The sequence below is a fragment of the Tachypleus tridentatus genome, chromosome 8 (assembly GCF_004210375.1).
Source record: "Tachypleus tridentatus isolate NWPU-2018 chromosome 8, ASM421037v1, whole genome shotgun sequence".
In the NCBI taxonomy this organism is placed as follows: Eukaryota; Metazoa; Arthropoda; class Merostomata; order Xiphosura; family Limulidae; genus Tachypleus; species Tachypleus tridentatus.
In genome coordinates this window covers 94,768,965-94,788,730 of record NC_134832.1, presented here as the reverse complement: position 1 = coordinate 94,788,730, position 19,766 = coordinate 94,768,965, and the positions used below count along the sequence as shown (strand labels likewise).

The 19,766-nt window shown below is 32.0% G+C and overlaps 1 protein-coding gene across 2 annotated transcripts in view; it reads right to left on the bottom strand.

Annotated features, from left to right (window-relative positions):
- The window catches only part of LOC143222973 (small nuclear ribonucleoprotein Sm D2), a 78,718-nt gene that overhangs the window by 12,455 nt on the left and 46,497 nt on the right, over positions 1-19,766 (bottom strand). The window contains exon 1 of one of the 2 annotated variants that reach the window (XM_076450270.1): positions 2,698-3,219. The exons of the other annotated variant lie outside the window; for it this stretch is intronic. Within the exon in view, the coding sequence (XP_076306385.1) occupies positions 2,698-2,702 (5 nt within the window). The 5' untranslated portion in view covers positions 2,703-3,219. Of the gene's footprint in view, positions 1-2,697; positions 3,220-19,766 lie in introns of those variants that run through there. 2 annotated transcript variants of the gene reach the window in all.

The following is a 19,766-nucleotide window of genomic DNA, read 5'->3' as shown; positions in this document are numbered from 1 at the left end:
CGATGATGTAAAGTGAAACAACAGAACCTTCCCTGGAGGTCCCCTCACCACATACAGAAAAAGTCATAAACAGACAAAAGTGCATCTTTTATACATGCAAACATATTTAAATATTAAAACTGAAAACCATCAAACTGATGACCTTGGCAATTCATTCATAAAAATTGAGGTAGAATTTAAAATCATAATCATGAAATTTAGTATTTTATTACCATCTGTCAAAGACTATATCCACCATCCTAATATTCTGATTACCTTTAATGTATCTTACTGTTAATTTATACAATTTCAGCCAACGTTTTCTTCATATTTCATTTTTAATTACCATAATGTCCTGTTTGAGTAAGTCTCATGACTTTCTTCTATAAATCTCTAAACCTCCCTTCATAGCAGTCAATGTAAAAATTTTAATGTCTGTACAAATTTATCCCACACTTTAACAAACCATGCTTATTTTTTTTACCATGCAGCCACCTTTTTTTGTTCTACAACATTTTATTAAAAAAGAATTTCCATACCGAATCAGTAGTTATATTTAATTAAAAGAATAGTCCAATTCACAGTACAGTTTTGTATCCTTTCAGAATATGTGGATTTTTTTTTTTAATTTGTTCTTTTTACTTCATGTTTTTGTCAGCTTTGGTTCTTCAGAGGGGTCATAATTTGAGAATCTTAGTTTGATTCCTGTTGCTATCAAATTTGCTGTTTCTCATTATTATAATAAAGATGCTAAGGATATCTGCCATTATTGCCAATTTTAAATTCTGACTAAAGAAGGTGACTAACTATCAACACCCATTTCCAACTTCAAATTTGATGTACCTGGATTTTCAGAAAGCACACACAAGATCCAACACAAAAGGTTATTAAGTTATCTCTATATAAGGTGGGAGAAATGTTGGCTACATAGAAGAAAGCAGAAGGTTGTTACAAATGGAGTCCAGTCCAACTGAATTAATGTCACAAGTGAAGCACTTTGCAGTTCAGTGCTATGATCTTTGCTATATTTGATTTACTTCAATGATACAGATGAAAAAATGGTAAATAAATTGCTTAAATTTTTGAATAATTTTATAGTCTTTAGTTATCAGCTATAAGGATTCTTTTGCTTTAGAAAGGGATTTAGATTATGTGGTAAAATGGACAAATATATGACAGATGGTTTTTAATAACAATAAATGCACAGTAATGCATATTAGTTATTATAATTTATTGTTATGGAGAAAAATATTATTTTGATGGCAAGTATCTTTAAACCATCCAAGAAAAAATGTGTTACTGCTTTTGGTATGGAAATAGGATTTTAGGTTTTATTATTATAAGTATTGAATGCAAATCTAAAGAGGTTATAATATCATTGTATAGATTAATAGTTTGGCTGCATGTGAGGTAGTGTGTTGAGTTTCAGGGTCCTTAAGGGCATCAACTTGTTCAAAAGGGTGTTCTGAAGGCTACTTAGAAAACTTCCAAAATGGAAAGATTGTTATACGAAAACAGATTAAGATCTCTGGAAATGCTTTCTGCTGAAAAAAAATAATATTTCGAGGAGACACAACAAAGGTGTTTAAGTTTGTTAATGGAATTCATAATGTTTATGCATTATACTTTTTTGATACTTAATGGCCAGCATCATAGGACCAACAAGCACAAATATAAATTTTGGCAGAGTACGAATTATCTTCAAGGTTTTTCTAATATGTTGAATGATCTTTAGAATGGGTCATTACCAAATGTGATGGATGCTTTAAATTAAAGGGAAGTCTTTATAAATATTAACATATTAAGATCTGACTTTGAAGGTAGTTTCATTATTAATTTATTAAAGTTTAGTTTAGTGGATAGGGCACTTTCAATGGGCTAATGGGCCCCTTATTAGCCTTAAATATTATGCTCTGTAGATGATAATGCTATAATACAGACAAGCATTACTACAAGTGTCTGAAGACACCTTGTTTGGAAAAAGAAAATTAGTTAATTTCTTTCAGATTGGACTTCACACCTTAATCCACATAATGTATTAGTGGCGATATGCTGATGTTCAATGACATTATCACTTAGCATGAATTTTGCACAAAACTGTTATAAACAATACAAATTAAACCTCAAATTATTTTAATATTTTCTTTACTGAACTTGAAAATGGTTAAGTAAAATTTAACAAGACCTAGTGCTAGTACTATTGATGAAAAAACATGACTTTTATCTTTACATGCATAGTTTTACTACATTAAATTGGTAAATCCTGTTTTAATTTTTAGTACTACTACTGATATTAGGCTTATAATAGTGCTTTAAATTAGAAGAATACTTAGCAATTTAACATTACTAAAACTATTGTTAATATGAAAGTCAGATCTTTCTGTGCTACACCTTTTATTAAAAGTAGTAGTATCACTTATTACTGTCACATTAGTGCCAATACTGACGATAAATTAAGTGCTGGCTGGTACTTACTGTAAATCAATTTCAAATGACAATAAATAAAATAAATATCATGATACATCACTGCAACAAAGTCTTAGTATATGTGTTTAATATCTTATTTTATAACATTATTCATTAAACTATTATGCAGAAACTTCCATTTTATAAAATGTTATTACGGTAATTAGCCTTTTTTTTTTTTAGTTCTATGTAGCCTTAAGTTAATTAGGCAAGAAGTGAACCCACAGTATTATAAATCTCATCCATACTTACGACATTTTTTAATTAACTGGATACGTTAAACAATGTACGTTCTATGAGTAAAACAATAATCTTCAAACTCTCGTGTATTTCCTGAAATACTTCAAACAAGCGGTTCGCTTACTATTAATGTTCCTAAGCTTATGGTTAATCATGTTAGCCCCCTCTAGGGAAGTGATTGATTCGTCGTTCACAGTTTTTGTTTTTTTATAAGGTATTCTACAACATAGGTGCGTTTGGCTCAACAACTAATTTAGTTATAATATTTTTCGCACTTCAATAACACTGTTCTTTCGAAAACTCTTTCGGGGTTTCAGAGGTCATAATCAAGTTCAAAATCACCAAGAGGTAAACATCTATTTGCCCTGCAATAGTACATTTCAGGACCTATTTGTCCATCATGATTAGGTGTGTATTGCACTTGATTTCCATTCTGAGGGTTGTTGCATTGAATCTCCATCCTACTGAAGATGCTTAATCTTTTAGTTGTGAGAACTTTATAATGTAACGGTTGCTCCCACTATTCGTTGGTAAAAGAGTAGCACAAGAGTTGGTGGTGGGTGGCGATGGCTAGCTGCCTTCCTTACATCCTTTAAAATAAGCAATGTTTGTCCAACTAGGTTGTTGGATATACAAAACTGTTTATTTTAAATTATTATTTAGTGATTTAATATTTAATGATTATTTAACTTTCATGATAAGAGTGTTAAAAGTTAATTACTTTATAAGCGATAGTTAGTTATCTCTTTACAAGGAATAAGTTGTGCGCACAGTTTAATTGTTATACTAGTTTTTGTAATATTGTTGACGTCATTTTCCTCGAAACTTTTAAGTTTTTCTTATTATGTTCTTACCAGCGGGTTGGATATTTTGTGGAGAGGAAGTAAGTAAGAAGTAAAATGAAGGAAAAGTTTAGTTAGTGAAAATGAAGTTTGATTGTTCTAGTGCCAGTTTGGGCCTGGCATGGCCTAACGCGTTAAGGCGTGCGCTTCGTAATCTGAGGGTCGCGGGTTCGCGCCCGAGTCGCGCCAAACATGCTCGCCCTCCCAGCCGTGGGGGCGTTATAATGTAACGGTCAATCCCACTTTTCGTTGGTAAAAGAGTAGCCCAAGAGTTGGCGGTGGGTGGTGATGACTAGCTGCCTTCCCTCTAGTCTTACATTGCTAAATTAGGGACGGGCTAGCACAAATAGCCCTCGAGTAGCTTTGTGCGAAATTCCAAAACAAACAAACAATTCTAGTGCCAGTTTAGCCGTAATGGCCGATTTTTTAAAGAAAAAGTTATACAGTTTATATTATGAAAACAGAGGTAGAGAAAAAGAATTTGCTATGTTATTTAGATTCTGAAATAAATTAATCAACCTACGTGGACTTTTGATGTGTATGAGAATTATTTAAAGCCCTAGATACAACTGTGGTAATCCATGGGATAATATAAGTGAATGTATCACTAATGCATTGTGATAAAAGAAGATAAAATAAATAATTTGAATTCTCAGTTAGGTTCTAAATTAATTGAACCAGCTTGTTGGGCTTTTGACGAAAAAGAGGATTACTTATTGAAGCTCTAGATTCAGCTGTGATAAACAAGAGTGTAACGAGTTTTTGTACGTTGGTTTGACTTGTTTCAAGTATATATTATTTTTAAACAAGTAGATTGTTTGTTGTACATATATTGTTGAAATTTATCAACAACAAGTCACAGACACCTTAAACCTGATATAAGCCACATGCACCCATTTTACTAAACTTTAAAATGAAACACTAGCAGCTAACCCTTACAATACAAGTATTTATTAAGCCTTTCTTTAAACTCCCTTAAATTAACTTCACCTACCACATCTGACATTGCCAGAAGAATAGGGTGCTCAACTTGCAATCTTTAGATGATGGGTATGAATCCCTATTCAACAAAATATGTTCACCATTTCATCTGTGGAGGCATTATAATGTGTTGGTCAACCCCACTATTCGTTGGTAAAAGAGCAGTTCAAGAGATAATGGTGGATGTAGATGACTTCTCTCTAGTTTTCACTGCTTAATCGCAGATAGCCCTTATGTAGCATTGTGCAAAATTGAAAATAGCATCTGAAGGCAACCTATTCCGAAGACCAGAAAAATAAAGCTATCTCAGCTGAAGATGGCTCTTAATCTAACTAACAGTTTATATCAACTTCCCCAAATCTTGCTACCTGAACATTAAGTGCGATAAAAGATGATGGGTCAATGTTATCAATTCCCTTAAAATCTTAAACACCATAATCTTCTCGCTCTTCTTTTTTCTTCCAGAGAAATCACTTTCAGAGATCTTAATCTTTCTCGCATGACAATCTTTTCTTTCTAGATATCATCCTAATAGGCCTCCTCTAAACTCTTTCCAAAAAGTCAATATAATTTCTAAAGTAAGTAGCCCAAAACTCTAAACATGGCTAAGTCAATGACTATACAATAACATTATAGCCACTTTAGACGTGTGTTTTTATTTATGTAAAAACAACTAAAATTAATATTTACTCTGTCACTAATAATAGTACATTTCTTAGATGACTTAAGACACTGAAGAACCATAACACCAATAAATTTCTTGAAATAGCATTCTTATGCTACGTTATTTCCATCAAACAGATACTATTAATCGAAACTATAATGTCTCACATGCATTACCTTACATTTATTATCATTAACAGCCATCTACCTCTTAACTACCTAACTCATCATATAATGCAAATCTTTTTTTTTTCTAGAGAAGAAACATTCTATTCCCAGCCAGTAATACTTAAAAGCTTAATGTCATTAACAAATTTAACAGCTTATTGGACATTCAGCCATCTATGTCATTGATCTAAGAAAAAACAATACAAAGTCCCAACACTAAGCCTTGAATTCGTCGATCACAGTTTTTTCCCATAAACTATTTTACAACATGGGTGCGTTTCTGATATTAATCCAGTTTGACTCAGCTCCATTTATAACAAACCTTTGCTTTCTTCCAGTTTTCTGTCTGATGAGACAACCTACTTCCCACACCTACAGAGGCAACTTATTTAACAAACCTTTTATGTAACATCTCTTGAAATGCTTTTTGAAAATCCAGATAAACCACCGGTACCATCATCTATATAAGCAGTAACCTCTCAAAGAATATAAAAAGATAAATAAATCAAGGTTTTCTTTTAATGAAACAGTGTTAACTATTCGGTAAAATTTTAATCTTTATTAAACTTCTTTAAGAAGTATGTTTTATGAAACTTTCAAGGCTTTTCACGTCAAAGTGGTAAGACTAATAGGCCTATAATTACTTGGACGGTTTTTATCACCTCCCTTGAAAAAAAGTAACATCAGTCAGTTCAAATCAGTTCAAAGATCTAATAGCAAATGTTCCAGATATCTAATCCTCAACCTCATTCAGTAAACTCTTCAGTAAATATTATCTTGCCGGAATCTTCATCATTATTTAAACTTTCCAATATTTTTAACAGTCATAAAATTAATGTCATATTCTTGTCCAATTTTATTTCCACAAGCAACTATTTAGGTAAGGAATGTAGCTTATATCTCTATTAACAATTACTGAATTATAAGATAAATAAAGCTAACCTAACATGGCATGAGGCAGTCTAATAGGGAATTTAAAAAACAGTTGGCTATATGGCATTTTCCGATAGCCATCTAGGGCTCCCTGACGGAAATTTCATCGAACATTAAACTATGAAGTGTATACTTTTTCTCCCAATCTCTGACTGCATTCGTTACATAGAAGAGGACTGCACACAAGTTCACAAATAATAATCGTTATTTAACAAAGAAACATTCAAAAGAAATACAGAACAAAACACAAAGGTAAGTGTGTTATGTTGGGATTTAGAACTGATAAGAGGTACAAGAACTCACTTGTAGGTTTGATTGAAATCGTCTAAATCTTAAACCAAAATAATTACGAGTAAATATTATTAAAATAAAGCATAAGTTAGTTTAATACTGAGTTAAAATAGGGTTAAAATCTAAATTACAGTTTTAAGTCTAAATACGTCTTTAAAATTAGTCATACACATTTTAAAGTAGAAGTTCAAACAAGGAAATATCACCAAAGTTAAATTCAAAGCCAAACATTCCAGTTATCCAGAAATTTTTGATGGGGCAAACGGTTATATATATATATATAAATACACACCAAAACACAATAACATGAAAATATTATATTGACGCAAGACTCCGCATTTGTACACGTCACTTTTCCCACAACGTCTGAGTGAAAAACTATAAATACCTTAATCATTAATAAATTGGCTGATATAAAAAACAACACTTTATCTCATCGCTTCATGAGCTACATTTTCTATAACAAATATTTAAAACACGGTAATGCTAAAAAATATTTAATATGGACATTCTGGAATTTTCATAAATTCCATCATCAGAGTTAATATTTCAGAAAAAGTTTCTTCATAGTAGTTGAACTATTAAAAACAACATAGACATTAACCTGGTTATTGTATTCAGTCGGAAGTTCAGAAACAGCAGATTAAAACTGTAACAATATAATGGAATGTACGATAAAACGTGCAGCACATGTATATATATTTAATAAATAATATTGTTAAGATAAACCATTACAGGGGAAAGTTTGAATTCAAGTATAAACTGTATATTTAAAATAATAATGAGTATCAAATAAAAACACCAATAACTCGGAATTGATTACGTTAATGACAACAAGGGAAGTTGATGTCATCATTTAATGTCGGGTGATCATTGAAAATGGAGAAGCTTTCTTTAATAAAGAGTTCGTAATATGTAGTTCCGGAGGTGAGAATTTTAAACGTTTTTTAGAAGTTTGGGTGGTTCGAGAATTTTTAAAGTTGTTTAGAAGTAGGGGTGGTTGTTATTGTCACTGCAAAATCCGGATACAAGAATTTGACTAGGAACATTTATAGATTTCAAACATTAGAAATCGTTCAACTTCAGTGAATTACCTCAAAGGTTATTATTTCTACGAGGACATCAAATATCTCCACCGAGAAAAGTCAGTTTGTAAGGGTATGAGATCAAACAAAAACCAAGCTAGTTAGTTTAAGCGAGGCGTGAGAATATCAAATCAGAATTAATTTACTCGTCGTGGACTATTGATAAAGTATTCAGTTTTTGACTGGATATAAGATCCAGTATTATTTGTAAGTTTGTAAAACTCTTGTATATAAACTAGCATATATAATAACTATAGTTAATAACCGTTGTTATAAATTGTATTGTGTTTATTTGTATATTAAAATACATCTGTGTTAGACAAGAAAATTTGTCAATCTTGTTGACAAATGTCACAAATTTGATACAAAATAACATTTAATTAACTTCTAAATTAAAATTCAAACTTCAGGTTATTTGAAATAGTAATACGTTAACATTCATAACAAATTAGATCGGAGACTCTTCCGAAATAAATTATAATACGTAACACATTTAAAATGTTTCCATTTTGGAAACATAATCAGATATGTTTTAAATGACGGCACATATACCTTTATCTCATCAAATTACAACAACATTTCGATTACTAGCAAGTTATCTTATGGAACAAAAGTCAATCCATCTAATAGAAAAAAAGATTTTTTTAAAGGATTGAAATTATAGAAAGAAGATAATAACGCATTTTTAAATTTCGTTTTCACGAGACTTTGTATACTTGGTGTGTTATTTGTTTTAAAACAGGATGCAAGTTTTAAAGTACTGTAGATATATTGAAATAGAAAAAAGTAACTTGAGAAACTAAGTTTACAGATACACAGACAAAACTTTTAACCTTTTCGTAGAGTATGTTGACACTGAACTTAAAAATACTATCAGGACTCATGTTGGTAGATTTTCTTGCTGGAATTTGTTTTCTAAGCCTAACATTCTTGTTATTTTCAAATCTGGCGATGGATTTCGGGTTCAGATTTTCAAAAAATTGGTGAGAAGATGAAAGTCGATCCATATAAGCTTCTTCTTAAGTTCAATACACGTTGCAGTAGTTGGTTTGTTAGCTGTCTCTTTCGGTGATATTCAGTTTTTAGTTATCTTACCAACAGTTTTCCGTGACAGCAACGATAAGCAGAAGAGCCTTGAAAATTTCGGTTCAGTCGTCTTGAAGCTCAGGAATTTTAGAATAACTTCGTTGTTTTTACATGTGGTTAAATCTAAATATCAGTTGGGACCTTTTGAAGTTTGAGATCAAGCTCCTCAAGAAGTATTAACGTTGATAACGAAATTTAAGAAAATCCTGAGATGTCCATATTAAATATGTTTGTATTATATATAAAACTTCATTTTACACGCGATTTATCTCATAAAATGCAAAAAATTCGAAAAATTAATTAATGCAGAGTTCAATTATATTCTACATCTGAGAATTTAAAAAGTAATAGTAAGAATTTCTTTACGTACATTGCGGGTAAGTAAAATGCAAAGATGGAAGTAGGGTTTTTGATGGATGAGAACAGAAAACGTGTTTTTGATGATTATGGATTACTATATGAAATAAACTCTTACTTTAGTTTTTACAAATAAAAACTTGAACAATATTACTAATCCAGAACAACTGCTAAAGGGAAACACGATCCTTGAAATAGATTATCACGTTAATTTTAAGAAAGTTAAGACAGCACCGTGGAGTTTAAAGAATGACAAGTCCATAGACCAGATGGTATCTCCTCAAAGGCTATGAATCAGGTTAAGGATTGAAATGTGAATCACTTTATAATACTATTGTCAAAGAGTTGTAAACAGGCCAGGGAATTAGAAGCTGATTAATGGTATTTCTCTTATTTAAAGAAGTGATAATTTTTTTTCAATTTTAAGCCTATTATTCTACTTCAATGGTTGAAACAGTTCGGAACAAGTTCAAAAGAGATAAATTAAAAAGTAAATTAACGATGCATAAAATTTTGTTGGATAGTCAATGCGGTTCCACTAGGCATAAATCTTTCCATATTAATATTTTGAAAATTTTCGAAGAGGTACTACTTGCGTTGATGAGGTGAAAGATGTTAATTTGGTATATTTGTATTAGGGATAACATGAGGAGAATTTTTTTTTGGTACACTGTCAGAAAACAAAATAATATTGTCTTTGATGGCGCATTAATAATTATAATCTTACAAACAACAATAAATAATAATTTAATATAGCTAATCAAATGGTTAGACATTGACTAAGGATTATTAAAATAGTATATGGAAAACAGTTAGTGAGTCCCATTCATACCATTAGCGCGACGCCACTAATTTAGATTTGAAGAAAAAATTTGACATTTCACATTTCTGTAGAAATAGGTGTAAGTTGACTGGTTGGATGAAAAATTAGCTAGATGGAAGAAAGCAGTCGACAATTGCAAATACAGTTCAAACTGGATTAATGCTGTAAATGGAGTGCTTTATGGTACACTGTTTGGACCTTTGCTTTTTTATCTATGTTATAAACAGAAGTAAAGTAAAGATCAATAAATTGCTTACGCATGCTGATTGTATTGATGTTCTGGTGTTGCTAGTTGTGAAGTTGCTTCTTTACAAAAATATTTAGATAATTTGGTGACTTAAGAAAACAGGCAGATGTCTTTCAGTTATGACAAATTTATCATAACGAATGTGGATTTTAATAACTTGTCGTGGAAGACCTTGTCTTATAACAGATTAATTTCTTTAGTTGTTCAAGCTGTATTCTATTGCTAATTGTAGAGCAAATGGAAATTTGGGTTGCATTCACAAAAATAGCGAACATAAATCTGAAAATATTGTCATTTCATTATATTCATGATGTTAGAAAAACACGTAAGTTCAAGAAGTTTTGAATATATCACTAGTTAGACCTCATTTAGACGTTGAATATTGGAATGGATTTGAAAGAGACTACTAGAATGGTACCGTGAATGTAAATGTTTGTCATATGAGAACAGGTTAAGATTTCCGAAATTATTTTCTTTTAAGCAAAATGTGTTAAAAGGGATCTAACTGAGGTGTTCAAAAATATAAAAGGAACTGAAAGCTGAATTGATATACAATCTACATCATATTGTGGCAATCATTATTTACATAAAATGTGACATATATTTTAAGGGAAAAGTTTGTGATTATGCAGAATGTAGCGAAGTAACAGTGAATCTCCAAATGTACAATGATTTGTAAATCTACATTAAACTGTTTTAGTTGCGTGTTAAAATAGTTCCTGAAACAAAATTTAAATATACGCAATGATTTAGGGTTAGCTGAAATACACTAAACTACTGGGCCTGGCATGGCCAGGCGGTTAAAGCACTTGACTCGTAATCCGAGGGTTGCGGATTCGAATACCTGTCACACTAAACATGCTCGCCATTTCAACCGTGGGGGTGTTATAATGTGACGGTTAATCCCACTATTCTTTGGTAAAAGAGTAGCCCAAGAGTTGGCGGCGGGTGGTGATGACTATTTGCCTTCCCTCTAGCCTTACACTGCTACGTTAGGGACGGCTAACGCAGATAGCCCTCGTGTAGTTTTGCGCAAAATTCAAAACAAATCCAGCTACTGGGGAAGAGTAACTTCTACAGTATAATGTTCTGTGTGCCTTCTTATTTAAAATATGTATTGTTAAATAAATTTTGAGTGAAGAATTATCTTCATCAGAGAGTAAAGAAATATATTATAGGTCTAAAAATGGTCTATTTTCTAAATTTTATGGTTTTTGGATCATTTCAAATAAACTAGTTTTTCTTTCGCTGCCTACCACCGCTTTATTTCTAATAAATTCCACATGTTAAATGATGAGAGCGAACGTGTTCTTCTTATTCAAAAATAGATCCTGTAAGGTTTCGATCACAAACGTGGCAGGCTTCTGTAGAGTTTAAGCCTATTGAATAAGGGCAGTTCTTCAGTTATAAATTTTTAAATCCTTAGAACACATGAAGTACAATATTTGTAGAATGAACTGAACATCACAGAACAATACATAATACAATGCTATTTTACATAAAGGTTAGTCAGGTATATAAGGCTTATACTGCCTCTCGTTTTCCTCACATCAAAATATTGCCATAAAATCTACAGATCCTCTGCCGCCGTGAAGGACCCTAAGCCCCATATCTGTCGTTGATCTTTGTGATAACTCACTGGTTGGTGTCTGTCGTCGGTTTTTCCGCCGCTACTTGCTTGCTTGTTAAGTTGATTTAACTGAATCGGGTGTCGAGAATGTCGCACGTAGTTCTCTTTTCTTTTCTCTCTCTCTTTCTTTTGTAATCCAAATTTTAACTTTTAACGTCTCACGTGCTCCAATTATATAGTTTACTCAAACAATCACCACCACGGGCGGGGCGAAGAGAAACAACATTTCTGAACGCCTCCGGTTATATTTGATTCACAGCTTCGGCTTGCGATCAGATAATTTTAAACCGAAACTCCTGTTACGTTCTCTGCTCTGCTCATGATCTACACATTGATATTAACTGGTGTAATATCACACAAACTACTAATTATGGTCGGTATTTATTAAGATTTAAGAAGTTTAAAAATTAAAATAATGATGAAAAATATTCATAATATTAGAAAAACATGATACAAAGATTAGTTTTTCATGAATTTTAGATCCTTGTCATGGTCACTTCTTTGTGTCTCGGTACAAATTAATTTTTGACTGCCCTCTTTCTTTAGTCTCGAATGTTTCCACGCAAACACGAATCAAAATGTTCAGCTTAAGCTGCTGCCTGAGTATCGCAAAACCATGTAACACTTTGATGTTTTTGGTTTTAATGTATAATTGCCCTTTTTTGCTTTCCCAATGTACTCCAGCTCACATGAACATGGCATATTGTATATAGTACCATGCAACACAGTTTGAATTTTCCTGAGAATTCGAATTATCTTGGAGCCAGTTTTGCTGTTGCATCGATTAAATATTCTCTGTGATTTTTTCATCGAATACTGGGAAATAGAATAAAGTGACGTATAGTCTATTTGATTCTGTCTATAGAAGTTTAATGACATTTATTTTAGTTTATTTTTGATGGTATAGAAAGAATAGTGTAAATTATTGTTGGAATGGGTCGATTTGTAAGATTCAATGTCATAACTTCATCTGTTATTTCAGCATGTAGACATCCAATTTACGAATTAATACCCACTTTTCAGTGTTGAACGGTTGTGATGAATACTGGTTCACTAGAGTGATGTAAAACTTCTTTAGACGACCATGACATTTGCAACGGATTTACTGTTATGCATTAATTTTAATATCTGCGTTTGTTTCAGTTTGATGCAGGTGGCATATATTGTTAAATGCGTATTGCGCAAATCCCGCCTATTCTCTAAATTTGTAGGAGATTCTCGAGTGTAGGAATCAACAATGCGATTGCCAGTATTGTTGTCAACTGAAAAGTTTATAAATCGACGCGCCAAGAGACAGTTCAGCTCCAGTCAGTATATTGTAAACCTCGGAAGATATAGTTGTAATTGACGCTTATTAATAGGAAAACTAAAGAATTTGACCAAGAACATTATAAACCATTCAAATTCAGAGAATTAACCTCGGACGTTAGTATTTCTACGAAGACATTATATGTCAATCTCTTCTGTAAAAAGGGAGCTTATAAACGACATTAAGCCAAACAAGAACAGAGCTAGCTAGCATTTCTGTCAAGTGAAGTACGGTATATCTGTGTGTCAACATAAAAGTTATAGAAGGCCGAATATTGTTTGTAAAGTTTTTATATATAAATAATTATTTGTATTAACTATTTGTAATAACCATTATTATGAATTGTAATTTTTGTACATTAAATATATTTGTGTTAAGAAAGAAAATTGTGTATCAGTCATGTTGGAGTTGGATAATATAAATTTGATACATATCGACTTTCAATTAACTTCTAAATTCAAATTCAAATTTCTGGTTATTTGAAATCGCAATACGTAACATAACAAATCGGAGACTCCTCCCAGATAAATTATAATGCATTAATACCGTGATTTCAGAGGGAAAATGTGTCATCCAACATATCATAGGTTTATGTTTTTTAGGGAGGAAAGGTTTAGTTTATTTTGAATTTTGCGCAAAACTACACAAGGGCTATCTGCGCTAGCCGTCCCTACTTTAGCAGTGTAACACTAGAGGGATGGTAGCTAGTCACCATGCACCGTCAACTCTTGAGCTTCTTACTTACCAACGAATGGTGAAATTGATCGTCATATTATAATGCCCCCACAGCTGAAGGAGTGAGCATGTTTAGTGTGACGGTGATTTGAACCCACGACCCTGAGCTTTCGACTCAAGCTCCTTAATCACATTGCCCTTAATAGAGGATAATAAGAAATGTAATACAAATATGTTAACTGCTTATTCGATTATAGTTCTAGTATAAAACGATGTGTACACACACACATATAGACACGACATATGAATAACAAAATATGGTTGTTTACATTTCAAAAAAATATAACATTACTTTCTATCAATTGTCTACCAATTCCAAATGTCATCAAAAACGAAAAAAAAGGTATGATTAGTGAAAAAACCATTTTGAATTAAAAAGTTGATTAAAGTGAAATAACAGTGAAAGATAATTTTAAATATGATGTTCATACATTAATTTAACTATTTAAAAATTAAACTAACGAAAAGAAAAATGTAACCTACAAGAAATAAGTTTCAACTTCTTTATCGTAAATTTTGCGCTACAAATGAATAATCATGAAGTCATAAAAAACGAATTAACAGAAAAGTTCTGTATATTTTGTAGAGTGTTTGTTTCACAGCAAAGCCACAGTGTGCTATTGTTGTGTCTACCGTGAGAAGCCAAATCTGAGTTTTAGCATTGTAAGACCGTAGACCTACCATTGCCCTACTAGGATACACTTTTTCTTTTCTTGCAAGATAAGCAATTTTATTTAAAGTTTTTTATTATTATTTCGGGAATGATTAAACAGGTTTTATTGTCTTGAAATTTTTACATGTTCTACAGTACTTCCTCCACACTGAATCCATTTTTCTCCGTCACGTACAGATTGTTCACAAAATATTATTGTATGTACTTTTAGATAAGTGAATAATATTCATTGAAATCGGGCCACATTTGGTTATGCTTAAAATTTTGACAACCTCTAGCTATAGATTTCTCTACTTCAATCGCGACGTAAAAGTGTTATCGATCTCTCTAGAATTCACGATAAACACACCGCTAGTATATAAACGGTCAAAAGGCCACATAAAGTATCATTTCTGGATAGCATCCACTTGTGCGTGCTATTTAACGTTATTTCTGTGTTTTCAATATTATTTATTCGTCGCTATGGCAACATAAGGTTGTGTAAATCACCCAAACATACTCTGTTATATTTGTGGTAAACCTGTTATACATTTGATCTAAGTAAGGAGTCGCCCTCGATTTGTGAAAAAAAAATCCTTGATAAAAAATGAATATTATTTTTGAAATATGTACAGCTGAATTGTGGAATGTCCGTTATTCAAACCAAACAAACCTTTCTAAATTTGTAGGTCTGTGTTACTTGAGCTTATTTTCTCCGTGAAACAAATGTCCTATAAGATCGTATATGAATTTACATGTAATTTAACTGTATTATGGGTATCTATGAAAAGGCGAAGTTAGGCAGAATGTGTGCACAGTAGGTGGTTGTCCCAGTCAGTGTCATTGTGTTTTATTTTATATTACAAAATAGCTTAACTATCTTTTATAAAAAGATAAAATAATGCTTTCAAATGATTGTTTTTTGAATTTCGCATAAAGCTACTCCAGGGCTATCTGTCCCTAATTTAGCAGTGTAAGATAGTCACCTGAAGGCAGATAGTCATCACCACCCACCGCCAACTATTGGGCTACTCTTTTACCAACGAATAATGAAGTTGACCGTTACAGTATAACGACCCCACGGCTGAAAGGGCGAGCATGTTTGGCGCGGATGCGAACCCGCGACCCTCAAATTACGAGTCGCACGCCTTAACACGCTTGGCCATGCCGGGCCGCTTTTAACTCAACGCTTAGGATTTAAAAATATGAGCATTATTTGAGGGAGAAACGTTTTAAAGTTGTAAGTTATTTGCGATACTTGTACGTTTTAAGAACAAAATTAGGTCGTTATGAATGGCAACGTAGCGTGCCATTTTCGTATTATTTTGAAAGCATATTCGTTTCTAACCAATGTTTTTCTTTAGACTCATTAATTTAATTCAAAGGTTACAATATTGGAAATTGATTACAAAGAAGATTTGTCAAATATTATTGATTACTCCAACGGTTCTAGTTTCTAACTGAAATTTTTTCAATCATATATTGTTGTTTGTTATTAAGCACAAAGCTACACAAAAGGTTATGGAAACGTGGTTTCGAGCAATATAAGCCCGCAGATATGCCATAGTGCCTCTGGAGGGCTCAATCACTTATACTTCAAGTAATATGACATACATTTCTATAATTTTGTTTTGTAGCTTGCTTAAATGTATATATATATATATAATGCTTTAGGTTCGTAACCTGAATGACTTAAAACCATGGTTTTAACTGTTATACGTTATTTTGGTTTTATTCACAAGCTTTAATTAGCCATGTTTAAGTTTTACAATGTGGAAACTGAAATGTTTTCGAAAGTACAAGTTAACAGAGAACAAGTTTAATATTTATCAAAACACTTGTTATTAATTAGTGCTACTATGTACAATCTTAAGAAACTAAAGGATTACCAAATACTTCTGATCCAGCATGACCAAGTGGTTTAGGCACTAGACTAGTAATCCCAGGGTCGCGGATTCAAATTCCCGTCACACCAAACATGCTTGCCTTTTCATCCGCGGGAGTCTTTTAATGTGATGTAACTATCCGCTGGTAAAAGAGTATCTGAAGAGTTGGCGGTGGGTGGTGATGACTAGCTGCTTTCTCTCTAGTCTTACACTGCTAAATTAGGGACGGCTAGCGCAGATAGCTCTCGTGTAGCTTTGCGCGAAATTAAAACAAACAAACAAACAAACTTACAATTTTAAATTATTCATGTCAACGGTTATTTCTATTACATCAAATTGAAGAAAATAAACTTCTAGCTGATATAGATTTGCACAAGCCTTTGTACCACCCTTATACTTGATTATGGTTATTGCACCAAGGGAAGCAATAATGAAGAAACGAGGTCAAATAGTTATTAGCCTTTATAATGTGACCATTCTGGCGGTCAAAATACTAGAAGTTTTTTAGTTTTTTTATTTTATTTCCATGGGTATCAACTAAGTGAACGCATAACATTTGGTAAAATTAAAAATAAATGTATCTGACTGTTTTTGAAAACATATAGATACTCTTTTCACAAAATTAAATACAAGAGGAACAGCAGAAAATACCAACTCATCTCATTGCAATACAAACACATAATACACGATTCTAAGGCAAAGAATACTAAAAGGTGAAAAAAATGTAAACTTTAAGCTAAGGATAATAACTTTAACAAAACACTCAAGTGAAAGTTAAACATTGTACTCTGACATGAAAAGGTTACAAAATATATTGTTACTGAAAAAAATAAAAGCTGAAAATTAACTTTTTTTTTTCTGTATCCTTAACAATCAATTAGTTGTCTAAAATTTTGTGTTACAGTGGTAAGACTGGCTTCAAATAATAAACATATTAACAAAGCCAGATTTACAGGTGAATGCACCTTGCATACATGGCCTATGCCAAATATAAATACATTATTAGGACATTACAGCCCTTGACTATTATTTAGTCTGCTGACAAAGAAGACAGCCTTTTACTTCTTAGGGTCGCATGCTGTTTTCTCTGAAAAATATAGTTAGTTTACAATTATTGTGACTCTCAGCTTTCTAAACTAGAAATATTGAAAAAAAACCTTAGTACATTTTTAAAAATTACACATTAACCAATGAGATATCAAACACATGCCACTTACTATCCCATAATACATTTCCTTATTTTTACTTCAGACTAATCTGCCAATCCCTAGTTCCAGAGCTAAAAATCCAAACTTTAACATTTTGTTGCTCAAGAAATGGTATAATTTATCTAACTGAAATAAAATCATTTGCCCAACAACATTAAGTAGTAACATATAAAAACAACAGCTTTATATGTAATAAAGTAAAATCAGGTGTAATGAGAATACACAGCTCATCTCTTTCTTTTAAATCATATTTATTTGAACTTGAGCACAATGCTATGCAGATTGATATCTATGCTCTGCTCACTACAGGTATCGAAACTCGGTTTCTAGCTTTGTAACTCTGCATACCGTTGTGCCGCTGAGAGCATTTTCCTTTAGGGTGGAGTAGTCTAACAAATTACATTCCAACTGATAATAAAACTAGTAGGAAACAACTTTTAACAAAGAAAAATACAAAAATCTAAATTATCGAACTAAGATGTTACTTTTAATATAGTTTTTAAGATTGAAATATATGGAAAAAGTAAAACTCGTTTGAAATAAAAGCAATAGTTTACAAGTTAAAAATTAATCCTTTAGTCAAAATCGGAATTATCGAACTAAGATGTTACTTTTAATATAGTTTTTAAGATTGAAATATATGGAAAAAGTAAAACTCGTTTGAAATAAAAACAGTAGTTTACAAGTTAAAATTCAATCCTTTAGTCAAGAAACAGTAAAATTAAAATTCGTCGGTAATGAAAATTACACTTATAATAACAATTAAACTTCCCACATCAACGAGAGCAACAAATAGAATAATATTTATATAGAAGCGAAACACTATCTATCATAGCATAACTGTAATTGGCATAAAGAACCATACGTACAGTATACAAATCAACATATAACTTTTAATACTAAAGCTTACCCTAATAACTTTAAACAAATATATATACGCTGTACAATCACAGTCATTTTCCTAAACGTACGTACGCTATGCAACAACGATACTTTAATTCTAAGCATTTATACATTGTACAACAAATTAAAGATACAGAATCAGCTAAATGAACAACTATATTTAATCAATTGATATTATTATATACAAATTGGAGAAAAAATTGGAATTTTTCACCAAAAGAAACTCCGATTTCAAGTCCTTCACCACAGTTGATCGTTTTAAAGACAACATACTTTCTTCTCAAGATATGTTGGTGGGTGTCTAGGCTTTAACAGGGAATTTCTTCGTGATCATAAAGTGCTTAAGCCTTCATCTACCTTTCTGTCTGTTATTTACATTGTCTTTGGTTTTTTTTAAATTATTATCTGAATCAGCATGAGCTGCTCCTTTATCTTAGTGAGGGATATGTGTGGACTTCATCAGAGATAATACAGTGAGAATAGTTGTAGTAGTAGTGGTTGTTGTTTTTGTTATTGATGCTGTTGGAATTAGTATCAATGTAGCCACAGTAGTACCTGCTACTCCTATAGTTACCCCCAGGATATATGTATGCTGGCAGTAAAGCTAGAATGAAGGAACTACATGTTTATTTTATGAATGTGCATCTAACAGTTCTAGGAATGCCCTTAAGAATGAATGATGAGGTTCTTCTGTCAAAGGTATGCAAATATACCATGGTGGCGAATTCCACTGGCAAAAAATGCTTTGACAGATCACACTATTTCCTGAAGTTCCTTCTCCTGGTACATTGGTCATGATATAGAATTACATTTGTATTTCTTGTTCTTTGTCTGTTTTCAAACTAACGTAAGGATTACAGACAGATGATACAATTTATGTTGTATATTCAGCTGAACCACAAAGTCTCAATCAGCTGGCGTCATGTATCACAGAAGGGCTTGTATGTGTATTAAAACTTTTATTGAAAAGCAGAGAACAACGTTTCGGCCATTCTAGGTCATCTCCAGGTTAAGAAAACTTAGAAAGGAATGGTAACTAAATTAGAGAATAGGAAAACCTAGTGAACAAATGTGATTATCATACTAGGGGAGTTCGCGAATATTTAAAAAAAATGTTTCTTTAAAAGGTTAAAAGCTTAAAAGTTGTATAATATTAAAACTTTGTTTATTAAGTACGCTTTGATGCAACATTATTTATATATATTGAAAATAAAGTAGTTTAATTAAATTTTGAATGTAGCTCTGCAAAAGGTCGTAACATGTATACTTTGACCGAGGTATC